Below are 17,330 nucleotides of genomic sequence, written 5' to 3'. Positions count from 1 at the left end.
CCACTGCAATTGAACTTCAGATGTATGTCCCACATGCATCTGGCTTGTATGGATTCTTGAGAATCAAACCTGGGTCCTTAGGTTTTACAGGCAAGCACCTTAACCACTAAACCATCTCTCCAGACCTTTTTATACTTTTTTTTTTTTTTTTTTTTGAGGTAGGGTTTCACTCTAGTCAGGTTGACCTGGAATTCACTATGTAGTCTCAGGGTGGCCTTGAACTCACAGCAGTCCTCCTACCTCTGCCTCCCAAGAGCTGGGATTAAAGGCTACCATACCTGACCTTTTTATACTTTTTTATTGACAATTTTCATACAGATATATAATTTGATCATTGTCCCCTCCCACTACTTTCTTTTGTTCCTCTCTCTCATTCCCCTTCTAGTAAACCCCTTTTTCTTTTCAACTAGTTCCTCTTCTAATTTGGTCCCTCTCTTTTTTTAATGCCTTCTTCCTTCATTCATGTTAACCTGTTGATGAGCTCAATATTGTGATGGGTGAATGACAGCCACTGTGAAGTTATGAATGCAACAGCCATTTCATGTATGGAAGACAGTGTTTCAAAGCACGCCTCTCCATCCTCTGGCTCTTACATTCTTTTTATTAAATATTATTTATTTGCTTTTGATTTATTTATTTGAGAGAGAATAAATGGGCATACCAGGGTCTCTAGCCACTGCAAAAGAATTCCAGATGCATATGTCATGTGCATCTAGCTATGTAGATTCTGGGGACTTGAACCTGGGTCCTTAAGCTTCACAGGTAAGCACCTTAACCGCTAAGCCAACTCTCCAGCCATCTTACATTCTTTCTACCACCTCTTCTACAGTGTTTCCTGAGCCTTGGCAGATGTGACAGAGATGTCTCATTTAGTGCTGAGCACTTAGCTGTCAGTTATCCTCAGTACTTTGATAAACTTGAGTCACCAGTAGTCACCACCATCTGGAAAAAGAAGCTTTTCTCAGAGCAAAAGTGAGAATAGCACTAATCTATGGGCATAAACATAAATATTCAGATGGGCACAACCTATCCACTTAGCCAAAAACAGTACTAGCTTTCCACCTAGGGCCGAAGACCTTCTAAGCCATAGTTTTTCAGTATCAGGTACAAGTTCTCTCCTATGAAATGGGCTTCAAATATAATGAGAGAGCAGTTAGTTACCCCCATAACAGAAATACCACCATTGCACCAGTGGACATGTCTTGCCTGACTGGTTCTGTAACTCACAGCTTTCACTACTGGGTAAGACTTGTTGACTTTATTTTTCTTTTTTGAGGTAGGGTCTCTGGCCCAGGCTGACCTGGAATTCACTATGTATTCTCAGGGTGGCCTCAAACTCTTGGCAATCTTCCTACCACTGCCTCCAGAGTGCTGGGATCAAAGGCGGGTGTTGACTTTTCTCCCCCAGCAGCCTGCATAAGCACCTTCCAGCACTATGACAGCTAGCCAGCAGGGAGGAAGCTTTGGGCTTAGTCCTAGCTCCATTTCTCAGTGACCTGCAACCAAAGCATATGGTGTCTTTAGCAATAGCATCTTACCATATATGTCTGGTGGGCAGCCAAGAACATTAGCTAAAGCATCCCAGAGCAGGCAGAGCACTACAGCCTGATGGGAGCAGAGCATGAGCGACTCAGGAGAAAGATAAACAACTGTGACTCCCCTGTCCTTTCTCTACCTGCAGAGCATCCGAGGAGGCTTTCGTGAGGGAATCTAAGGAGGAGACCCCAGGCACAGAATGGGAGAAGGTGGCCCAGCTGTGTGACTTCAACCCCAAGAGCAGCAAGCAGTGCAAAGACGTGTCCCGGCTGCGCTCGGTGCTCATGTCCTTGAAGCAGACGCCACTGTCCCGCTAGGTGCCTGTCATTAAGTATGGCAGGGGCTGTATATGGCAGAGGAGTGGCTGCTTGGACCAGGGTGGAAATGTCCTCTGACAGCTGCTACGTACAGCCTGTTCTGTCCCTTTCCATCTCTGGGGGCTGAGAAATGGGGCCCTTTCCCCTCTCACCTCTTCTGGCCCTATGTCCCAGTTCCTCATGATTCCTCTCAGTCCATTCAATTGTGACTGTCCCTTCTGATGTATTTTTTCTTGGCTTAAAGGGTGTGTTAACTCTTTTTACACTTATTTATTACCATCTTCATTTCTCTGGAAGCCACTGTTGGTATTGGGACTCAAGTTTGTGCTTAGAACTTTAAATCTTATGCTCTGCAGAGGTGAGGATGTACCCTTGGGAACTCAGGACACCCCCCCACCCCCCGCTGGAAGGAGCCCAGGCCTGTCCATGTCTTCCCCAGGAAAGAAAGCTCTTCATCCTTTCTGGTCCTTTCCTGTAGGTATGGACTCTGATATTCTCACATACAGCCAAGGACACCAAGGCTCCCACAGGGGGAAGGAGCTTGCAGTGGGAGGGAGGAGGCAAGATTAGAGGTCCCAGACAAGATGGCTTCTAGGCATGTGTAAGGGGCTGGTGAACACAGCTCTACCATACCCTCTTCCTTGGGGTTGCCAAGGACCTTTTGGGTGTGGAAGGCCTGCAACTTTACCTATGTGCCCTCCCCCACCTTCAGCTATTTGCTCCTGAGGGTATGGAGTAAATGTGACCACATCTCCCCCTTCAGGACTGGCTGTAAACAGGACATTCAAGCCACTGTGACCTGCATGGTGTTTAAAGACTTCAGTAATTGCCAACAGCATTCTCTGGGACTGCCATACAAAGTACCACACACAGGCTGACTGAGAACTTCAAAAATTTATAATCTCAGTTCTGGAGGCTAAAACCCAAACTCAGGGTCACCAGGTCTCTTCCCCGGGGAGGTGCCGGGGAAGGTTTGGGCCTCTTGCTTAGCTTCTTGTGGCTTGACTTGTGGATAAATCCCTCCAGTTTTGCCTCCATCATCACATGCTCGTCTTTTATTTTCCTTCTACAATTGCCTTTGTGTCTGAACTTTTTTTCCATAAGGATACCAGTCAAATTGGATTAAGGCCTACCCTAAAGACCTCATTTTAACTATTATGGCTACAGTGTCTCTATTGCCAAATACAGTTTAAGAAAATGGGAGTTAAGTTTCAACATATTTTTTTTTTGGGGGGGGAGGAACCACAATAACACTAACACAAATAATGCACATCCTCTTTAAAAGCATTCCTCAGCCATTTTTTGTGTGTGCGTCTTGAAGGTTCCACAATGCATTATTCTACCTAATTTGAAAACTGCCTCCAGCTGATACCCTGATCGAAGCCAGAAACTTACACTTGGAAATCTAGATTGTGCCAGGGCCTCGGGAAGAGATGTTGTCTTCTTCACTCCCTCCTTACTTTCTCCCAGTCTAAGTTACCATTTGAGTTACCCATGGGTGGAGAACCCCCATGAGAGGACCCCAGGTGGAAGAATACCTGTTTCAGACTTTGTGTCAAAAGGTGGGCTGGGCTGGGCATGGTGGCCACACCTTTAATCCAACACTTAGGAGGAAAAGGTAGGAGGATCACTGAGTTTGAGGCCAGCCTGAGACTATAGAGTGAATTCCAGGCCATCTTGGACTAGAGAGAGACCCTATCTGGAAAAACACACACACACACACACAACAACAACAACAACAAAAAACAAACAAACAAACAAAAAAAAAACACCCAGGGCTGGAGAGATGGCTTAGCGGTTAAGCGCTTGCCTGTGAAGCCTAAGGACCCCGGTTCGAGGCTCGGTTTCCCAGGTCCCACGTTAGCCAGATGCACAGGGGGGCGCACGCGTCTGGAGTTCGTTTGCAGAGGCTGGAAGCCCTGGCGCGCCCATTCTCTCTCTCCCCCCCATCTGTCTTTCTCTCTGTGTCTGTCGCTCTCAAATAAATAAATGAAAAAAAAAAAAACAACAAAAACCCCAAAAGGTGGGGTGATACAGATCAGTGAGCCCAAGGGGCTTTCAGGTAGGAGTGGGTAAAGAGCAGATGCAGAGTAGAGGAGAGACTTTCCTGACTCCAAAAGGACTATGGAGGAGCCACCCTGAAGGGTATCGGAACTTCAAAACTGCTGGGTACGTTTCCCCACTGCAATCAACTTCTCATTGCTAGGACAAAACACAACCAAAAACAGCTTAGGGGAGGAAAGGGTTTATTTTAGCTTACAGTCTGGAGAGGAAGCTTCCTCATGGCAGAATATTATATCTTGTCACAGCAGCAAGGGAAGGAAATAGTGAGCTGCGCTATGAGCACCCAATAGGACTGGACCTCAAGGCCCACCCCCAGTAACACACCTACTCCTGCAAGGCTCCACCTCCCAAGTTGCCACCAGCTGGGGACTAAGTGTTCAGACATATGAACCTATGGGAGACGTTCTACCTTCAAACCACAGCCCCCAAATAGCACCACTGTAGACCCACTGAACTAGAATCTCAAGCACTGGCATTTGGAAATCTATTTTTGTTGTTTTCAAGGTCATCTCACTCTAGCCTAGGCTGACCTGGAATTCCCAGTAATCCTCCTAAATCAGCCTCCTGATTGCTGGGCTTAGGTATGGGCCACCAGCTGGGAATCTAGTTTATTTTTTATTTTTATTTTCCCCAGGAATCTGCTTTTAACGAGTATCCCACATAACTATTTTCAGGAAAGTGTGAACAACCCTAGAGCTAGGCTCTCTATCCTTCCCTCCCTGGAATTAACCTAGGGTCTCCACAAGGGCATATGCTCCACTACTGAGCTATGCTCTAGCCCATTTTTATTTTATTTATTTATTGGTTTTTCAAGGTAGGGTCTTGATCTAGCCCAGACTAACCTGGAATTCACTATGTAGTCTCAGGGTGTCCTCGAACTTAGAGCGATCCTCCTACCTCTGCTTCCTGAGTGCTGGGATTAAAGGCATGGGCCACCATGTCAGGCCCCATTTTTAATTAAAAAAAAAAAATTAAGCCAGACACGGTGGCACGCCTTTAATCCCAGCACTGGAGAGGCAGTGGTAGGAGGATTGCTCTAAGTTTGAGGCCCTGCTGAGACTACATGGTGAATTCCAGGTTAGCCTGGGCTAGAGTGAGACCCTACCTTGGAAAAAAAAGAATTTATTTATTGGAGAGGAAGGGAGAGAGAGACGGAGTGCACCTGGGTCTCCAGCCACTACAAATGATTCCAGACACCTGCACCACCTTGTGCATGTGGCCTATGTGGGTAATGGGGAATCAAACCTGGGTCCTTTCGCGGGTAAGCACCTTAACCACTTAGCTATCTCTCCAGCCCTAAGTTTTAATTTTAGTAAGGGTCTAAGTTACTCAAGGATTGGACACACAGTCAAGCCTTGAACTTGAGAACCTTTTGCCTCATCCTTAGGAGTAGCTTGGGCTGCAGGGCACCCACCACGACGCTCAGCTCATTACTAAGGGTCACCCCAATCTACAGTCAGTTCTTTCCTAAAACCGAAGACCAAAAATCATGGTTTAGACCATGGGAATAAGATGAGAAAGAACTCACCAAGATGTAAGTAGATTAAGGGTTTATTAAATAAGAAGTGGAGGCGATGAGGCAGAAAGAGAAGTCTGCCAACCAAACTGAAGCGAACCTGGGATTTCTGAAAACATCTGTAAGTCACAATCGGCCTTCTTCCTCAGCATCAACAGGGGATCGGAAGGGAAGGAGGCAGTAAGTCTTTTGGCAGGGGTGTTGGTTGCTCCCGGGTTTTGGAATGATCTCCGTGGAGCTTTCAAGGCACCGCGGCAGGCTCAGGGTCGAGACTTCAGAGCCGAGGCGGCTAAGCCCAACAAGATGGCCGCGACAGTGAAGCCCTGGGCGGCGATCCGGGTACGCATCATGATCTGGGAGCGCTGGCTGTGGCCCCGGTGGAAGCAGTAGAGGCCGTAGGTGAGGGCGGCCGCCGTACCCAGACAGCCTGAGGAGGGGACAAAGCAGTGCGGGAGCAACGGGCCGGTCCCGCAGGCCTCTCTGGGGTGTAGCCCCCCACTTCCCGGAGTCAAGACTTCAAAATAGCAGCAGGGGGAGAATGTAGGGTTTGGTCCACCGCCCGCTTCATGGCGCCCTCCAATCAAGACCCTAAAGTGACGCTAATCGCGTTCCTATCCGTTTCAGCCCTTACATAACATACTTCCGGTACCCTGTCTTGCCCATCTCTCCGGTGCTCCCCTAATTCATTCCCCCTCGGAATCACCATCTTCTCTCCGTCAGTTCCGATGGCGCACACTTACCTATGGGTACCATCGGGTTCTCACGGGTCTTGCGAATGAACTTTTCCTTGAAGCCTTCAGGGTTGCTGTAGAGAGTGGGACTAAAGCCCTCAATAACTGGGGGCTGCGATGGCTCGAAGTGCTTCTCTGGAGTCACAGAACGGGGAGCTGCCATGCTCAGGGCAACAGAAATCTAGTTAGGACAAAGATCCCGACGTCCCGCTCCGCCTTCCAATGAGGTCATGAACTGGGCGGGAAAGCCCAACCGTTCTTTGCTTACCGCGCAGGCGCTGACGCCAGTTGCATTCTGGGAGTTGTAGTAAGCAGCGCGGAAGTGCCGGGGACGGGGGGCGGGGGGCGGGGGAAGACTACATTTCCCAAGAAGCCTGCCAAGCCGGCTTGCTCTCCCGCTGGTAGAAAAGTTAGCACGCGGTGAGGCGTCGGCTTTGAGCGGTCGTTGCTGTGGTCAGCAGCGCGATGCCGAAGGCCAAGGGCAAGACTCGGAGGCAGAAGTTCGGTTACAATGTCAACCGGAAGCGTCTGAACCGGAACGCTCGAAGGAAGGCCGCGCCGCGAATCGAGTGGTGAGGGGCTTGGCGTGGCGGAGGTAGGGGACCTGGCCGGCACGGGCGGCGAGGTGATCGAGCGTCCATTTCTCTGTCTTTGCCCCGTAGCTCCCACATCCGACATGCCTGGGACCATACCAAATCCGTGCGGCAGAATCTGGCGGAGATGGGGCTGGCCATGGACTCCAACAAGGCGGTGCCCCTCCGTAAGAGAAAGGTACTGACAAGCCGGGGTCCTGCCAGCCGCCTCCTTCATCGCTCTCGTCCTCCTCCTCCCCCTCCACAGCTCTTTCTTCTTTCCCTGTGCTGGGCTTCACAACTTGCTGCTAGCGCACACCCTTCCCGGGTTTGCGACCTCGGCACAGTCTACCCCACTTAGACTTCGTTTCTGGTCCTGTGTTCCTTAACTTCCTCTTCAGCACACGTTTGGACTTAGATCGGACCTTGCTTTTCCTCCGTGTTCAGCACTTTTTTTTTTTTTTTAACTAACCTGTTTGATATCTCAGGGGTATTTTCCCCAAACTAATCCTTTGTTTTTGTTTGATGGGAGGGGAGGTTTTGATATTAGGTCTCCCTCTAGCCCAGGCTGGCCTGGAACTCACGGCAATCCTCCTGTCTCTACTCCCCCAAGTGCTGGTATTAAAGGCATGCGCCTTCACGCCCGGTTAAGCTGCTTTTAATTCATACCAATTGTAGGTACATGATAGTATATTATTTGTTTTTGTTGGATGGGCCTCTTAATCCCCTCATAGGATCTCATTTTGCTTTCTACTAAATCTCCAAGATGCTTAGAATGTCAGGTACTCTCACTCAGTAATCTCTCTGCTTCTTGAATACATGTGGAGCTATAACTCAAGCCTATCAGATAATCCCTTGTGTCATGGAGAAGCTAGCTGACATCTCTTCCTTTGTAATTTGTAAGCCCTACGTCGTGTGCCCTGTTTCACTGCTTTATCACACAGAGTGGAGGAGGTGTTAGCTTACTCTGGATAGCACAGAAAAATGAATTGCTTGTGTGTTTTTTGGAAACTGGATTTTAGATGAAGACTTCAGTGTATTGGTTCTTTTTACCCAGTTCCATCTGACCATGGGCAAGGATTCTCATGCTAAATGTAATTGTATTGGCTTGAGCAAGCTCCTTCCTTGATCCTGGTCAAACTTTTCCCCCATGAAAGGTCCTTATCCCCTGATCTTACAGGCTCTCTTGTCTGCAGGTGAAGGCCATGGAGGTGGACGTGGAGGAGAGGCCCAAAGCACTGGTGCGGAAGCCCTATGTGCTAAATGGTGAGTGTGGGCTATCCTCTTCTTGCCTTGTCAGCTGGAAAGGGGCTTCCTTGTCTTCACTTTTTAATTTCATTTTTTAAAAATTTATTTATTTTGGTTTTTCAAAGTAGGGTTTCACTCTAGCTCAGGCTGACCTGGAATTCACTATGTAGTCTCAGGGTGGCCTTGAACTCACGGCGATCCTCCTATCTCTGCCCCCTGAATGCTGGGATTTGAGAGAGAGATTGGCATATGAGAGAGAGAGAATGGACATACCAGGACCTCCAGCTGCTGCAAATGAATTCCAGATGCATTTGCCACTTTCTGTCTGGCTTGTATAGGTTTTGGGGAATCTAACTGTGGTCCTTTGGCTTTGCAGGCAAATGCTTTAACTGCTAAGCCATTTCTCCAGCCTTTTTTCTTTTTTTCTCCTGTGTTGGATGTATAACAAAAGGTCTTGTGCATGTTGGGTAAATGTGCTTTGTGACTGAGCTACACTCCCAATTTACCTAGCTTTCTGTTTTCACCTGTTTTGGACAAAGTATTATTATATAACCCAGGCTAGATTTGAATTTGTGATCCACCTGCTTCAGCTTCTACTGGTACAACCTGTGTTTTTGTTTTTTGAGGTAGGGTCTCACCCCAGTCCACACTGATCTGGAATTCACTATGTAGTCTCAGGTTGGCCTCGAACTTACAGTGATCCTCCTACCTCTGCCTCCCAAGTGCTGGAGTTAAAAGTGTGCACCAACACGCCCGGCTGGTACAGCCTGTTTTACATGTAAAGCACTTACTGTATTAGTCCATAGCTTGGATTTCCCTTTCACATAGAATAGTGAGATGCATTTACCCCTGCAGCTCTAGTATTTATTTATTCCCAAGGTAGGGTCTCACTCTAGTCCAGGCTGACCTGGAATTCATCCTGTAGTCTCGGGCTGGTCTGGAACTCACAGCTGTCCTCTTACCTCTGCCTCCTGAGTGCTGGGATTGAAAGTGTGTGCCACCACAGCTGGGTAGCTCTTCATTTATTTATTTATTTATTTATTTATTTGTGTGTGGTAGGGTCTCTCTAGCCCAGGCTGACCTGGAACTCACTGTAGTCCCCGGCTACCCTCAAACTCACAGCAATCCTCTGCCTCCTAAGTTCTGGGATCAAAGGGGTGTGCCACTGTGTGTTTATTTGGATCTTCCCATCTTGCATGTTGGCATAATGAAAATGAGGTTCTCTGACAGTATTTTAGCTGGAAGAATCCAACCTTGTGGGCCCTGCATCTCCATCTCTGCCCCCAAGGAGCTGGCATTTAAGATTAGTAGTTCAGTGACTTCATGTCCAACTATCAGGTCTGGAGAAAAGTGATGCACACCTTTGATTCTAACACTCAGAAGACAGAGGTAGGATCAAACAAACAGAAACAGAAAAGTGACTTGCTTTTCAGGGAGTTGACACACTTACGGGTATTTGAACCTCCAGAGTCTAGAGTCCTAGAGGCTGATGGGGAAGGTTCCAGCTTTGAACTTGGGAATGGGTTGTTGCAGTAATTGTTGTGACATGTGACTGGATGGAGTGTTTGGACAGCTTCAGTGGTGCTGGAAGTAAAGCCTTATTCCATTTCTGGGCTTCTTTTACCCTAGAACTGGAGGCAGAAGCCAGTCTCCCAGAAAAGAAAGGAAATACCCTGTCTCGGGACCTCATTGACTACGTTCATTACATGGTGGAGAACCATGGGGAGGACTATAAGGTGAGGCTTGACGGCGGGCTGAAGAAGCGCCACTGGGGCTGCTCGGAGGAGCATTGAACCACTTGTGGCCTCATCTGCTTGCCTCGTGGCATTAAAAGTTTTTGTGGTTTTTTTTTTTTTTTAACTTTCTAAATTTTTTGTTTTGCTTATTTGCAAGGGGGAGGAGAGAGAATGGGTACAGCCTGTAATCACTGCAAACAAACTCTAGATGCATGTGCTACTTTGTGTATCTGCTTTTATGTGGGTAGTGGGAAACTGGATGTGGGTCATTGGGCTTTGTAGACAAGTGCTTTAACTGCCAAGCCATCTCTTCAGCCCTACTTTCTAAATTTTTTATTTGCGTTTTTGTGGATTAGCTTGTCAGGGTTTCTTGTCCTTGCAAACACACAGTAGACACTCGTGCCACTTTTTGCATCCAGCTTTATGTATTTATTGTTTATTTGAGAGAGGGAGAGGCAGATAGAGAGAATGGGCATGCAAGGCCTCCAACCACTGCAAGTGAACTCCAGATGCATCGCCACTTTGTGCATCTGGTTTACATGGGTCCTGGGGAATTGAACTTGGGTTCCTTGGCTTCGCAGGCAAAACGCCTTAACTGCTAAGCTGTTTCTCCAGCCCACTAGTTGCCATTTTAATTACGGGAGGGTTTAAAAGAATGTCCGTATCTTCAGGAGTGAAATATGTGGCTATACTGGACCCCTGTGGTGAGGTGAGGTAGTTGGCTGTGGATGGGTATGAACCCCTTCTCCTTGCCAGCCCCAGCTCCTTCAAATCTTACTGCATTGCTAAGCCTTCCTTCTTGGTCCTTAAATAAGTCAGGGTTCTCTAGAAGAACAGAACTGCTAGAATGAATTATATTAAAAAGGGGGGCTGGAGAGATGGCTTAGCGGTTAACCGCTTGCCTGTGAAGCCTGAGGACCTCAATTCGAGGCTTTATTCCTCAGGACCCACGTTAGCCAGATGCACAAGGGGCATCACATCTGGAGTTCGTTTGCAGTGGCTGGAGGCCTTGGCGTGCCTATTCTCTCTATCTGCCTCTTTCTCTGTTACTCTCAAATAAATAAATAAAAATAAACAAAAATAATTTTAAAAAAGGGAATTTACTGGAGTAGCTTGCTGTAGTACAATAGCTCTTGCAGGCCCAAGAATCAAGGAACCCGGTAGCTGCTCGGTGCATGTGGCCAGGTGCCTCAACAGTCCCGATCTGGCACTGATGGCCTGAAGGTTCCTGAGGAGCCGCTTGTTTTCCATCCACGCGGGTCTTCAGTCCGCGCTGGTCTTCAATCCACACTGGAAGGCAGCAAGCAGCTCCGGCAGCCAAGTGGAAGGAAGGAAGGGGCTCTGTTTTTCATCTAGAGCTTCCTTGTGTAAAGTTCCCCTCTGAGAGGGGCTGCCTATTCTGGGGGAAGGATTTCTTCCTTCACTTAATCCTTCCTGGAAGCAACCTTAGAGGCCCACCCAAAAGGGATTTCTGTGGATTACTAAACAGATCTCAAGTTGACAACACCTTAACTATTACAGTCCCTAAGAGCATTTGCACTATTTCTTCGGCTCTTCATTACATAAGGGTTCCATAGCATCCACTATGGCTTTTTTTTTTTTTCCTTTTGATATTTATTTATTAACAAGGTGGGAGAGAGTGTGGGAGTGCCAGGGTCTCCTGCCAATGCAAACCAACTCCAGATGCTTGCACCACTTTATGCATCTGGCTCTATGTGGGTCTTGGGGAATTGAACCCAGGCTGTTTGGCTTTGCAAGCAAATAACTTCACCTGTTGAGCCATCTCTCCAGCCCCCATTATGGCTTTAAAAAAATTATTTGAGAGAGACAGAAAGTGTCAAGCTTTGCAAGCTAACACCTTTAACCAATGAACCATCTCTCCATCTCCCCCCCCCCCCCCCCCCCCCCCCGTCATGGCTTTTGAGATGATAGGAAGTAGCTTGCTCAATTCAGGTAGGACTGGGATTTGGACATTTGTCTGTGTGTCCTGCCTCAAGTTCCCTTTCTTCCTTCTTAGGCCATGGCCCGGGATGAGAAGAATTACTATCAAGATACTCCAAAACAGATTCGGAACAAGATTAACGTCTATAAACGTTTCTACCCAGCGGAATGGCAAGCCTTCACCGAGTCTTTGCAAAGTAAGAAGATGGAAGTTGACTGAATGCTGTGCACCTGTCCAGACTTGGGGCTCCTGGACCAGAGAAGCCAAAGCCAGAGCTTAAAGTGTGGAGTGCTCAGCTTCAGATGATGCTGGCAAAATCCCGTGGACTCAGGTTCATGCGTGCGTGTGTCTAATGCCCCTCTAGAGAAGGAAGTCTCTGAGGCTACAGTTTAGATTCTCTTGTGGGTTCATGGAAAAGCTGGGACTTGCTGTTCCCTTGAGTAGGTGCTTTATTTGAATATAATCTGTATATAATAAAACAAAGATTATTTTACTTTTCTAATGGTTTTGTATTTAGTATGTGCTGCCAACTCCTGGGACTGTCCTTGAGAAAACCAATCCCAGCCCAATGGCATGCGCCACAGTCCGTGTTCCTGTAGACGCAGCCTTCCTCTTCAGCTCTCCCTGCCTGTTTCCTCAAGAGGGCTTCCACCTACTGTCCTAGAGAAGCTTGCCCGGATGGCTGGGCTGCTCAGAGAGGCCTGCCTTGCTACTGTTAGTCCCACCCTGGAGCTAGCTTTGCTCTCCTGCTGGAGGGTGACGAGCCACATCCTGGTCTGCTGGAGTGTCCTACTGTCTCTGCTTCTTGGGATCGTTTGTGTTGGCCTTGTCCTGATGCAAACCCCAGGCCTCATACCTGACTTCGGGGACTGGCAGACTGTGGCTAACATTGGGCTTCAAGTGGCGTGGCCAGTCTTCAGTGCCAACCCTGCCTGATTCAGTGGCATATGAGGAGGTGATACCCATTTTGAAGCAAGCAGGATGTGAAGTGGGCATTTTAAATCTGGGCACTATCCCTAAATATTAAACTTGTAAAAAACCCTCCCAAGTCCCATGGCTTTTATTGGGAACACTTACAGTCTGTCTCTTCACTGCCCTTGCAATGGTGTACTGGTTTGTCTGTGAAGTGTCTCCCATAACCTTAGGTGTTTTCAATACTTGGTTCCCACCCAGCTAGTGGCAAATTGGGAAAGTTGATCCTTTGGGAAGTAGATGCTTGCTGGGGGAGGTCTGTTGCTGAGGGCCAACCTTGAAGGCTTTTAGTTCAGTCCCCTGGGTGTTCAGAGCTAATCTTTCCTGTTGCTGTGAAAAGATGTGACACCCTAGCTGCCTGCTCGGTCAGGAAGACACTTCCCCTCGAAACTGAGTTGAAATAAACCTTTCCTCCCATGAGCTGCTCTGGTTGGGTGCTTTGTGCCAGTGTTGATAATGTACCTGCTACAGAAAGACTTGTTCTTTCTGCCTATCAGTTCAGGTGGGACCTTATAAGGTAATGTAAACTTTTTATCTTCATGTTGCCAGTGAAGCAGAAGAAGTATCTAAGTGGAGTTTGACGTCACGTCTGTCCTAAAGGCAGCCTGTCCACCATAGTGTCAAGGCAGTTTGGAAAGGTCTCTAAATTCACTTCACTTGGCTCAGCTGTAGCTTTCAGGAGTGACTGGCCATTTGAAGCACCCTGAGTAGTCCTTGGGATCCAGAGTATAACCTATTTATTTATTTTTGGTTTTTCGAGGTAGGGTCTTGCTCTAGCACAGGCTGACGCGGAATTCACTCTGTAGTCTCAGGGTGGCCTGGAACTCACAGCGATCCTCCTCCCTCTGCCTCCCGAGTGCTGGGATTAAAGGTGTGTGCCACCACGCCCAGCTCTATTTATTTTTTGGGGTCTTTTGAGGTAGGATCTTGCTCTAGTCAAGGCTGACTTGGAATTCACTCTGCAGTCTGAGGCTGGTCTCATACGATCCTCTTAACCTTGGCTTCCCAAGTGCTGGGATTAAAGGTGTATGCCACCATGCCCAGCCCAAATATTCTTTTTTAAGTGCTTTTTAATTTTTGTAATTTATGAGAGCATGGGTGCTCCAGGGACTCTTGGCACTGCATAGAGACACAGATGCATGTGTCACTTTGTGCATCTGGTTTTACATAGTCACTGGGGACTCTGTAAGCAAGTGCCTTTACTGAGCCATCTCTCTAGCCCCCAGGATATTCCCTTCTTTTCTTATTGTTTAAATTTTATTTATTTGAGAGACAGGCAGATATTGAGAATGGGAACACCAAGGCCTTCAGCCACTGCAAATGAACTCCAGATGCTTGCGCCACCTTGTGCATCTGGCTTACGTGGATTCTGGGAAGTTGAGCCTTGAACTGGCATCCTTAGGCTTTACAGGCAAGCACTTAACCACTAATCCATCTTTCCAGTCACCCCCCTTTATATAGGTAGGGTCTCACTCTAGCCCAGGCTGACCTGGAATTCACTATGTAGTCTCAGCCTGGCCTTGCTCACAGCCATCCTCCTACCTCTGCCTCCCGAGTGTCGGGATTAAAAGCATGCACCACTACACCTGGTCCTCCCTTACTTCTTTACCCAGGTTCAGGTGCCAACTTCAGGAAGCTGCCTCTGCCTCCAGGCATGTAAGTGTCCCTGCTTCCTTTCTTCGCCAGAGTTGTCTGTGTTTTGCAGTCCTGTAGAAGGGCAGTGGTCCCTCTGATCCCGAACCTTCCCACCAGCTGTTCTTTGTTAGAATGACAATTGCCCAGGTGTTTAACATGTTTGTAAACTCAGCTAGGTTGGGCTGAGACAGTGAGAAGACTGATGACCCAGGCTAGATTAGTAGATTAGGGTCTCCAGTTTAAGATGAGCAGCTACAGGGCCAGTGCTAGGGGCTTCTGAGTCCAGAAAGTCCTAACCCAGCAGACAGGCAGAAGTTCTGAATCAGGCCAGTTCCTGCACTTCACCCAATCTAGCTGTGGCAAAAACCAGGGCAAAGGCCCATCGGTTGGCACTCTTCCTGGAAGACATACCCAGCCAGGACGGCATGGCAAATGTGGGTTCTTGGCCACTAGGATGGGGTTTTTAGTTATTGAAATGAAGCCTCTGGTACTTTTTTTTTTTGAGAGAGAGACTGGGTGTGCCAAGGCCTTTCAGCTGCTATGAACGCCAGACGCCTGCGCCCCCTTGTGTGCATGTGCAGCATTGCATGCTTGCATCACTGCATCTGGCTACTTGGAACCTGAACACAAGTCCCTAGGCTTCTTCAGCAAGCATCTTTGCTGCTAAGACATCTCTCCAGCCCCATCCCCCTTTAAAAAAAAATTTATTTAGAGAAAGAGAGTGGGTGCACCAGGGCCTCCAGCCACTGCAAACAGAACTCCAGATGCATGTGCCACCGTGTGCATCTGGCTTATGTGGGTCCTGGGGAATTGAACCTGGGCCCTTTGGCTTTGCAAGCAAGTGCCTTAACCACTATATCATCTCTCCAGCCCCTGGTTTTGATTTTTAGCATTCTGAACATTCGGTGCTCTGGTGCACCGGTACCCAAGGTTCTTCCAATACTGGGGCTGGAGTCTGTGGCCTTGTGCATGCGAGGCAAGCACTCTACCACGGAGCCACATCTGCAGCCAGCCCTTTTTCTGCTTTTTAAAAAATATATATATTTTATTTATTTATTTGACAGAAAGAGGTAGAGAGAGAGAGAGAATGGGCACACTAGGGCCTCCAGCCACTGCAAACGAACTCCAGACACATGCGCCCCCCCCCCTTGTGCATCTGGCTAATGTGGGTCTTGGGGAATTGAGCCTCGAACCGGGGTCCTTAGGCTTCACAGGCAAACGTTTAACCGCTAAGCCATCTCTCCAAGCCCTCTTTCTGCTTTTTGACATGGGCTCATGTAGCCCAGGCTGACCTGTAACTTCTGATTCTTCTGCCTCCACTTCCCAAATGCCAGGATTACAGGATTACACCACACCTGGCTACTTTTTGCTAGAAGTCAGGGTCTCACTAAATTGCCCAGGCTGGTATTCAGTTTGCAGTCTTTCCAGGTAGCTGGACTATAGGCCTATACTACCAAGCCTGGCCTCAGGCAGTGGTTTTGATAAAAACAGTTTTGTGGGCTGGAAAGATTGCCTAGTGGTTAAGGTGCATGCCTGCAAAGCCTAATGACCTGAATTCAATTTACCCAGTTGAAATAGCTAAGATAATGCCATCCTGGGCTAACTAGGCCCTGGCTCCATTTATTGGGGGAACAAAATAGCTAAGCTAACACTTATCTGCTAGGGCGCCTTTCAGTTGCAAACTCCCTAACTCCCCGGGAGGGCCATCTGCCTGTTAACACCTTCAGGTGTGGCCCAGGTGTTTAAACCCAAGATAACTCCAGGATAGGGAGTGAAGTGCCTGCAATTCCAAAGATACCCTGACCTGGCATGGGTGTCCTTGTAGTCCTTAAAGTCTTTTTTTTTTTTTTTAAACGAAAACCACATTTATTTTTTTATTTTTATATTTATTTATTTGAGAGCGACAGAGAAAGAGGCAGAGAGAGAGAGACAGAATGGGCGCGCCAGGGCCTCCAGCCACTGCAAATGGAACTCCAGATGCTTAGGCCCCTTGTGCATCTGGCTAATGTGGGTCCTGGGGAATCGAGCCTTGAACCAGGGTCCTCAGGCTTCACAGGAAAGAGCTTATCCGCTAAGCCTCTCTCCAGCCCATCCTTAAGGTCTTTTTCCCTTAAAAACATTGCCCAGCATGGTGGTGCACTCCTTTAATCTCAGCACTTGGGGAGGCAGAAGTAGGAGGATTGCTGTGAGTTTGAGGCCACCCTGAGAGTACATAGTGAATTCCAAGTTCCAGGTCAGCCTGGGCTAGGGCGAGATTCTACCTCAAAACAAACAAACACAAACAAAAAGAAACCCTGCTGTGCTCAAGCTTCTGTGTTGCGCATTTTCTGGCCTGAGCCCCTCCCAGTCACAGGCTTAATAAAAAAGGACTCTCAATTGGTGGCCTGTAATCCTCTCACATGGACTATACAAAGTAGCACATGCATCTGGAGTTTGCAATGGCTGGAAGCCCTGGTGTACCTATTCTTTCTCTCTCTGCTTGCAAATAAATAAACCAACCTGTCATTTTTTTTTTTGTTTGTTTGTTTTAAAGTAGGTTTATTTGCCAGGCGTGATGGCGCACGCTTTTAATCCCAGCACAGGCAGAGGTAGGAGGATTGCTTTGAGTTTGAGGCCACCCTGAGTCTCTGTAGTGAATTCCAGATCAGCCTGGGCTACAGTGAAACCCTACCTTGAAACCCCTCCCCGCAAAAAGACAAACAAACAAAAAAGACAGAGACTGGAGAGATGGCTTAGTGGTTAAGGTGCTTGCCTGAAAAGCCAAAGAACCCAGGTTCAATTTCCCAGGACCCATGTAAGCCAGATGCATAAGGTGGTGCATGTGTCTGGAGTTTGTTTGTAGTGGCTAAAGACCCTGGCACCCATTCTCTCTCCCTCTTTCTCTGTCAAATAAATAAATAAATAAAAATAAAACAGTTTCAGGCTGGGCATGGTGTGCATGGAGGCAGAGGTAGTAGGATCACTGTGAATTGGAGGCCAGTGTGGAACTACAGAGATTCAGGTCAGCCTGGGCTACAGTGAGAACCTACCTTGAAAAAACCCAAAACCAACCAAACAAAAA

At 47.9% G+C, this 17,330-nt stretch overlaps 3 protein-coding genes across 4 annotated transcripts in view; 2 read left to right on the top strand and 1 right to left on the bottom strand.

The window, feature by feature from the left end:
* Positions 1-2,122, top strand: part of Cltb (clathrin light chain B) — a 33,224-nt gene extending 31,102 nt beyond the window's left edge. For both annotated transcript variants that reach the window (XM_004665031.2, XM_004665030.2), the window contains one exon: positions 1,682-2,122. In XM_004665031.2, the coding sequence (XP_004665088.1) occupies positions 1,682-1,853 (172 nt within the window). In that variant the 3' untranslated portion in view covers positions 1,854-2,122. The remainder of the gene's footprint in view (positions 1-1,681) is intronic.
* Positions 2,123-5,452: 3,330 nt separating this feature from the next.
* Higd2a (HIG1 hypoxia inducible domain family member 2A) lies at positions 5,453-6,418 on the bottom strand. The gene is made up of 2 exons (XM_004665032.2): positions 6,174-6,418; positions 5,453-5,860 (listed from the first exon to the last, which is right to left on the bottom strand). The coding sequence occupies exons 1-2, from the start codon at positions 6,325-6,327 to the stop codon at positions 5,694-5,696; spliced, it is 321 nt and encodes a 106-aa protein (XP_004665089.1). The 5' UTR covers positions 6,328-6,418; the 3' UTR covers positions 5,453-5,693.
* A 117-nt stretch (positions 6,419-6,535) lies between these two features.
* Nop16 (NOP16 nucleolar protein) lies at positions 6,536-12,164 on the top strand. The gene is made up of 5 exons (XM_004665033.2): positions 6,536-6,736; positions 6,827-6,935; positions 7,933-8,002; positions 9,614-9,720; positions 11,738-12,164. Exons 1-5 carry the CDS (start codon positions 6,630-6,632, stop codon positions 11,879-11,881), a joined length of 537 nt encoding a protein of 178 aa, XP_004665090.2. The 5' UTR covers positions 6,536-6,629; the 3' UTR covers positions 11,882-12,164.
* The last annotated feature ends 5,166 nt before the right edge of the window (positions 12,165-17,330 follow it).

Source organism: Jaculus jaculus, chromosome 6 (genome assembly GCF_020740685.1).
Source record: "Jaculus jaculus isolate mJacJac1 chromosome 6, mJacJac1.mat.Y.cur, whole genome shotgun sequence".
NCBI lineage: Eukaryota > Metazoa > Chordata > Mammalia > Rodentia > Dipodidae > Jaculus > Jaculus jaculus.
The sequence above is the reverse complement of the archived record's forward strand: the minus strand, read 5'-3'. Positions and strand labels throughout refer to the sequence as shown.

Coding starts and splice junctions, on each gene's coding strand:
- Nop16 (XM_004665033.2), top strand. CDS start 6,630: ATGCCGAAGGCCAAGGGCAAGACTCGGAGGCAGAAGTTCGGTTACAAT. Junction 6,737..6,826: donor GCCGCGCCGCGAATCGAGTG/GTGAGGGGCTTG, acceptor TTTGCCCCGTAG/CTCCCACATCCGACATGCCT. Junction 9,721..11,737: donor ACCATGGGGAGGACTATAAG/GTGAGGCTTGAC, acceptor CTTCCTTCTTAG/GCCATGGCCCGGGATGAGAA.
- Higd2a (XM_004665032.2), bottom strand. CDS start 6,327: ATGGCAGCTCCCCGTTCTGTGACTCCAGAGAAGCACTTCGAGCCATCG. Junction 5,861..6,173: donor GAACCCGATGGTACCCATAG/GTAAGTGTGCGC, acceptor TCCCCTCCTCAG/GCTGTCTGGGTACGGCGGCC.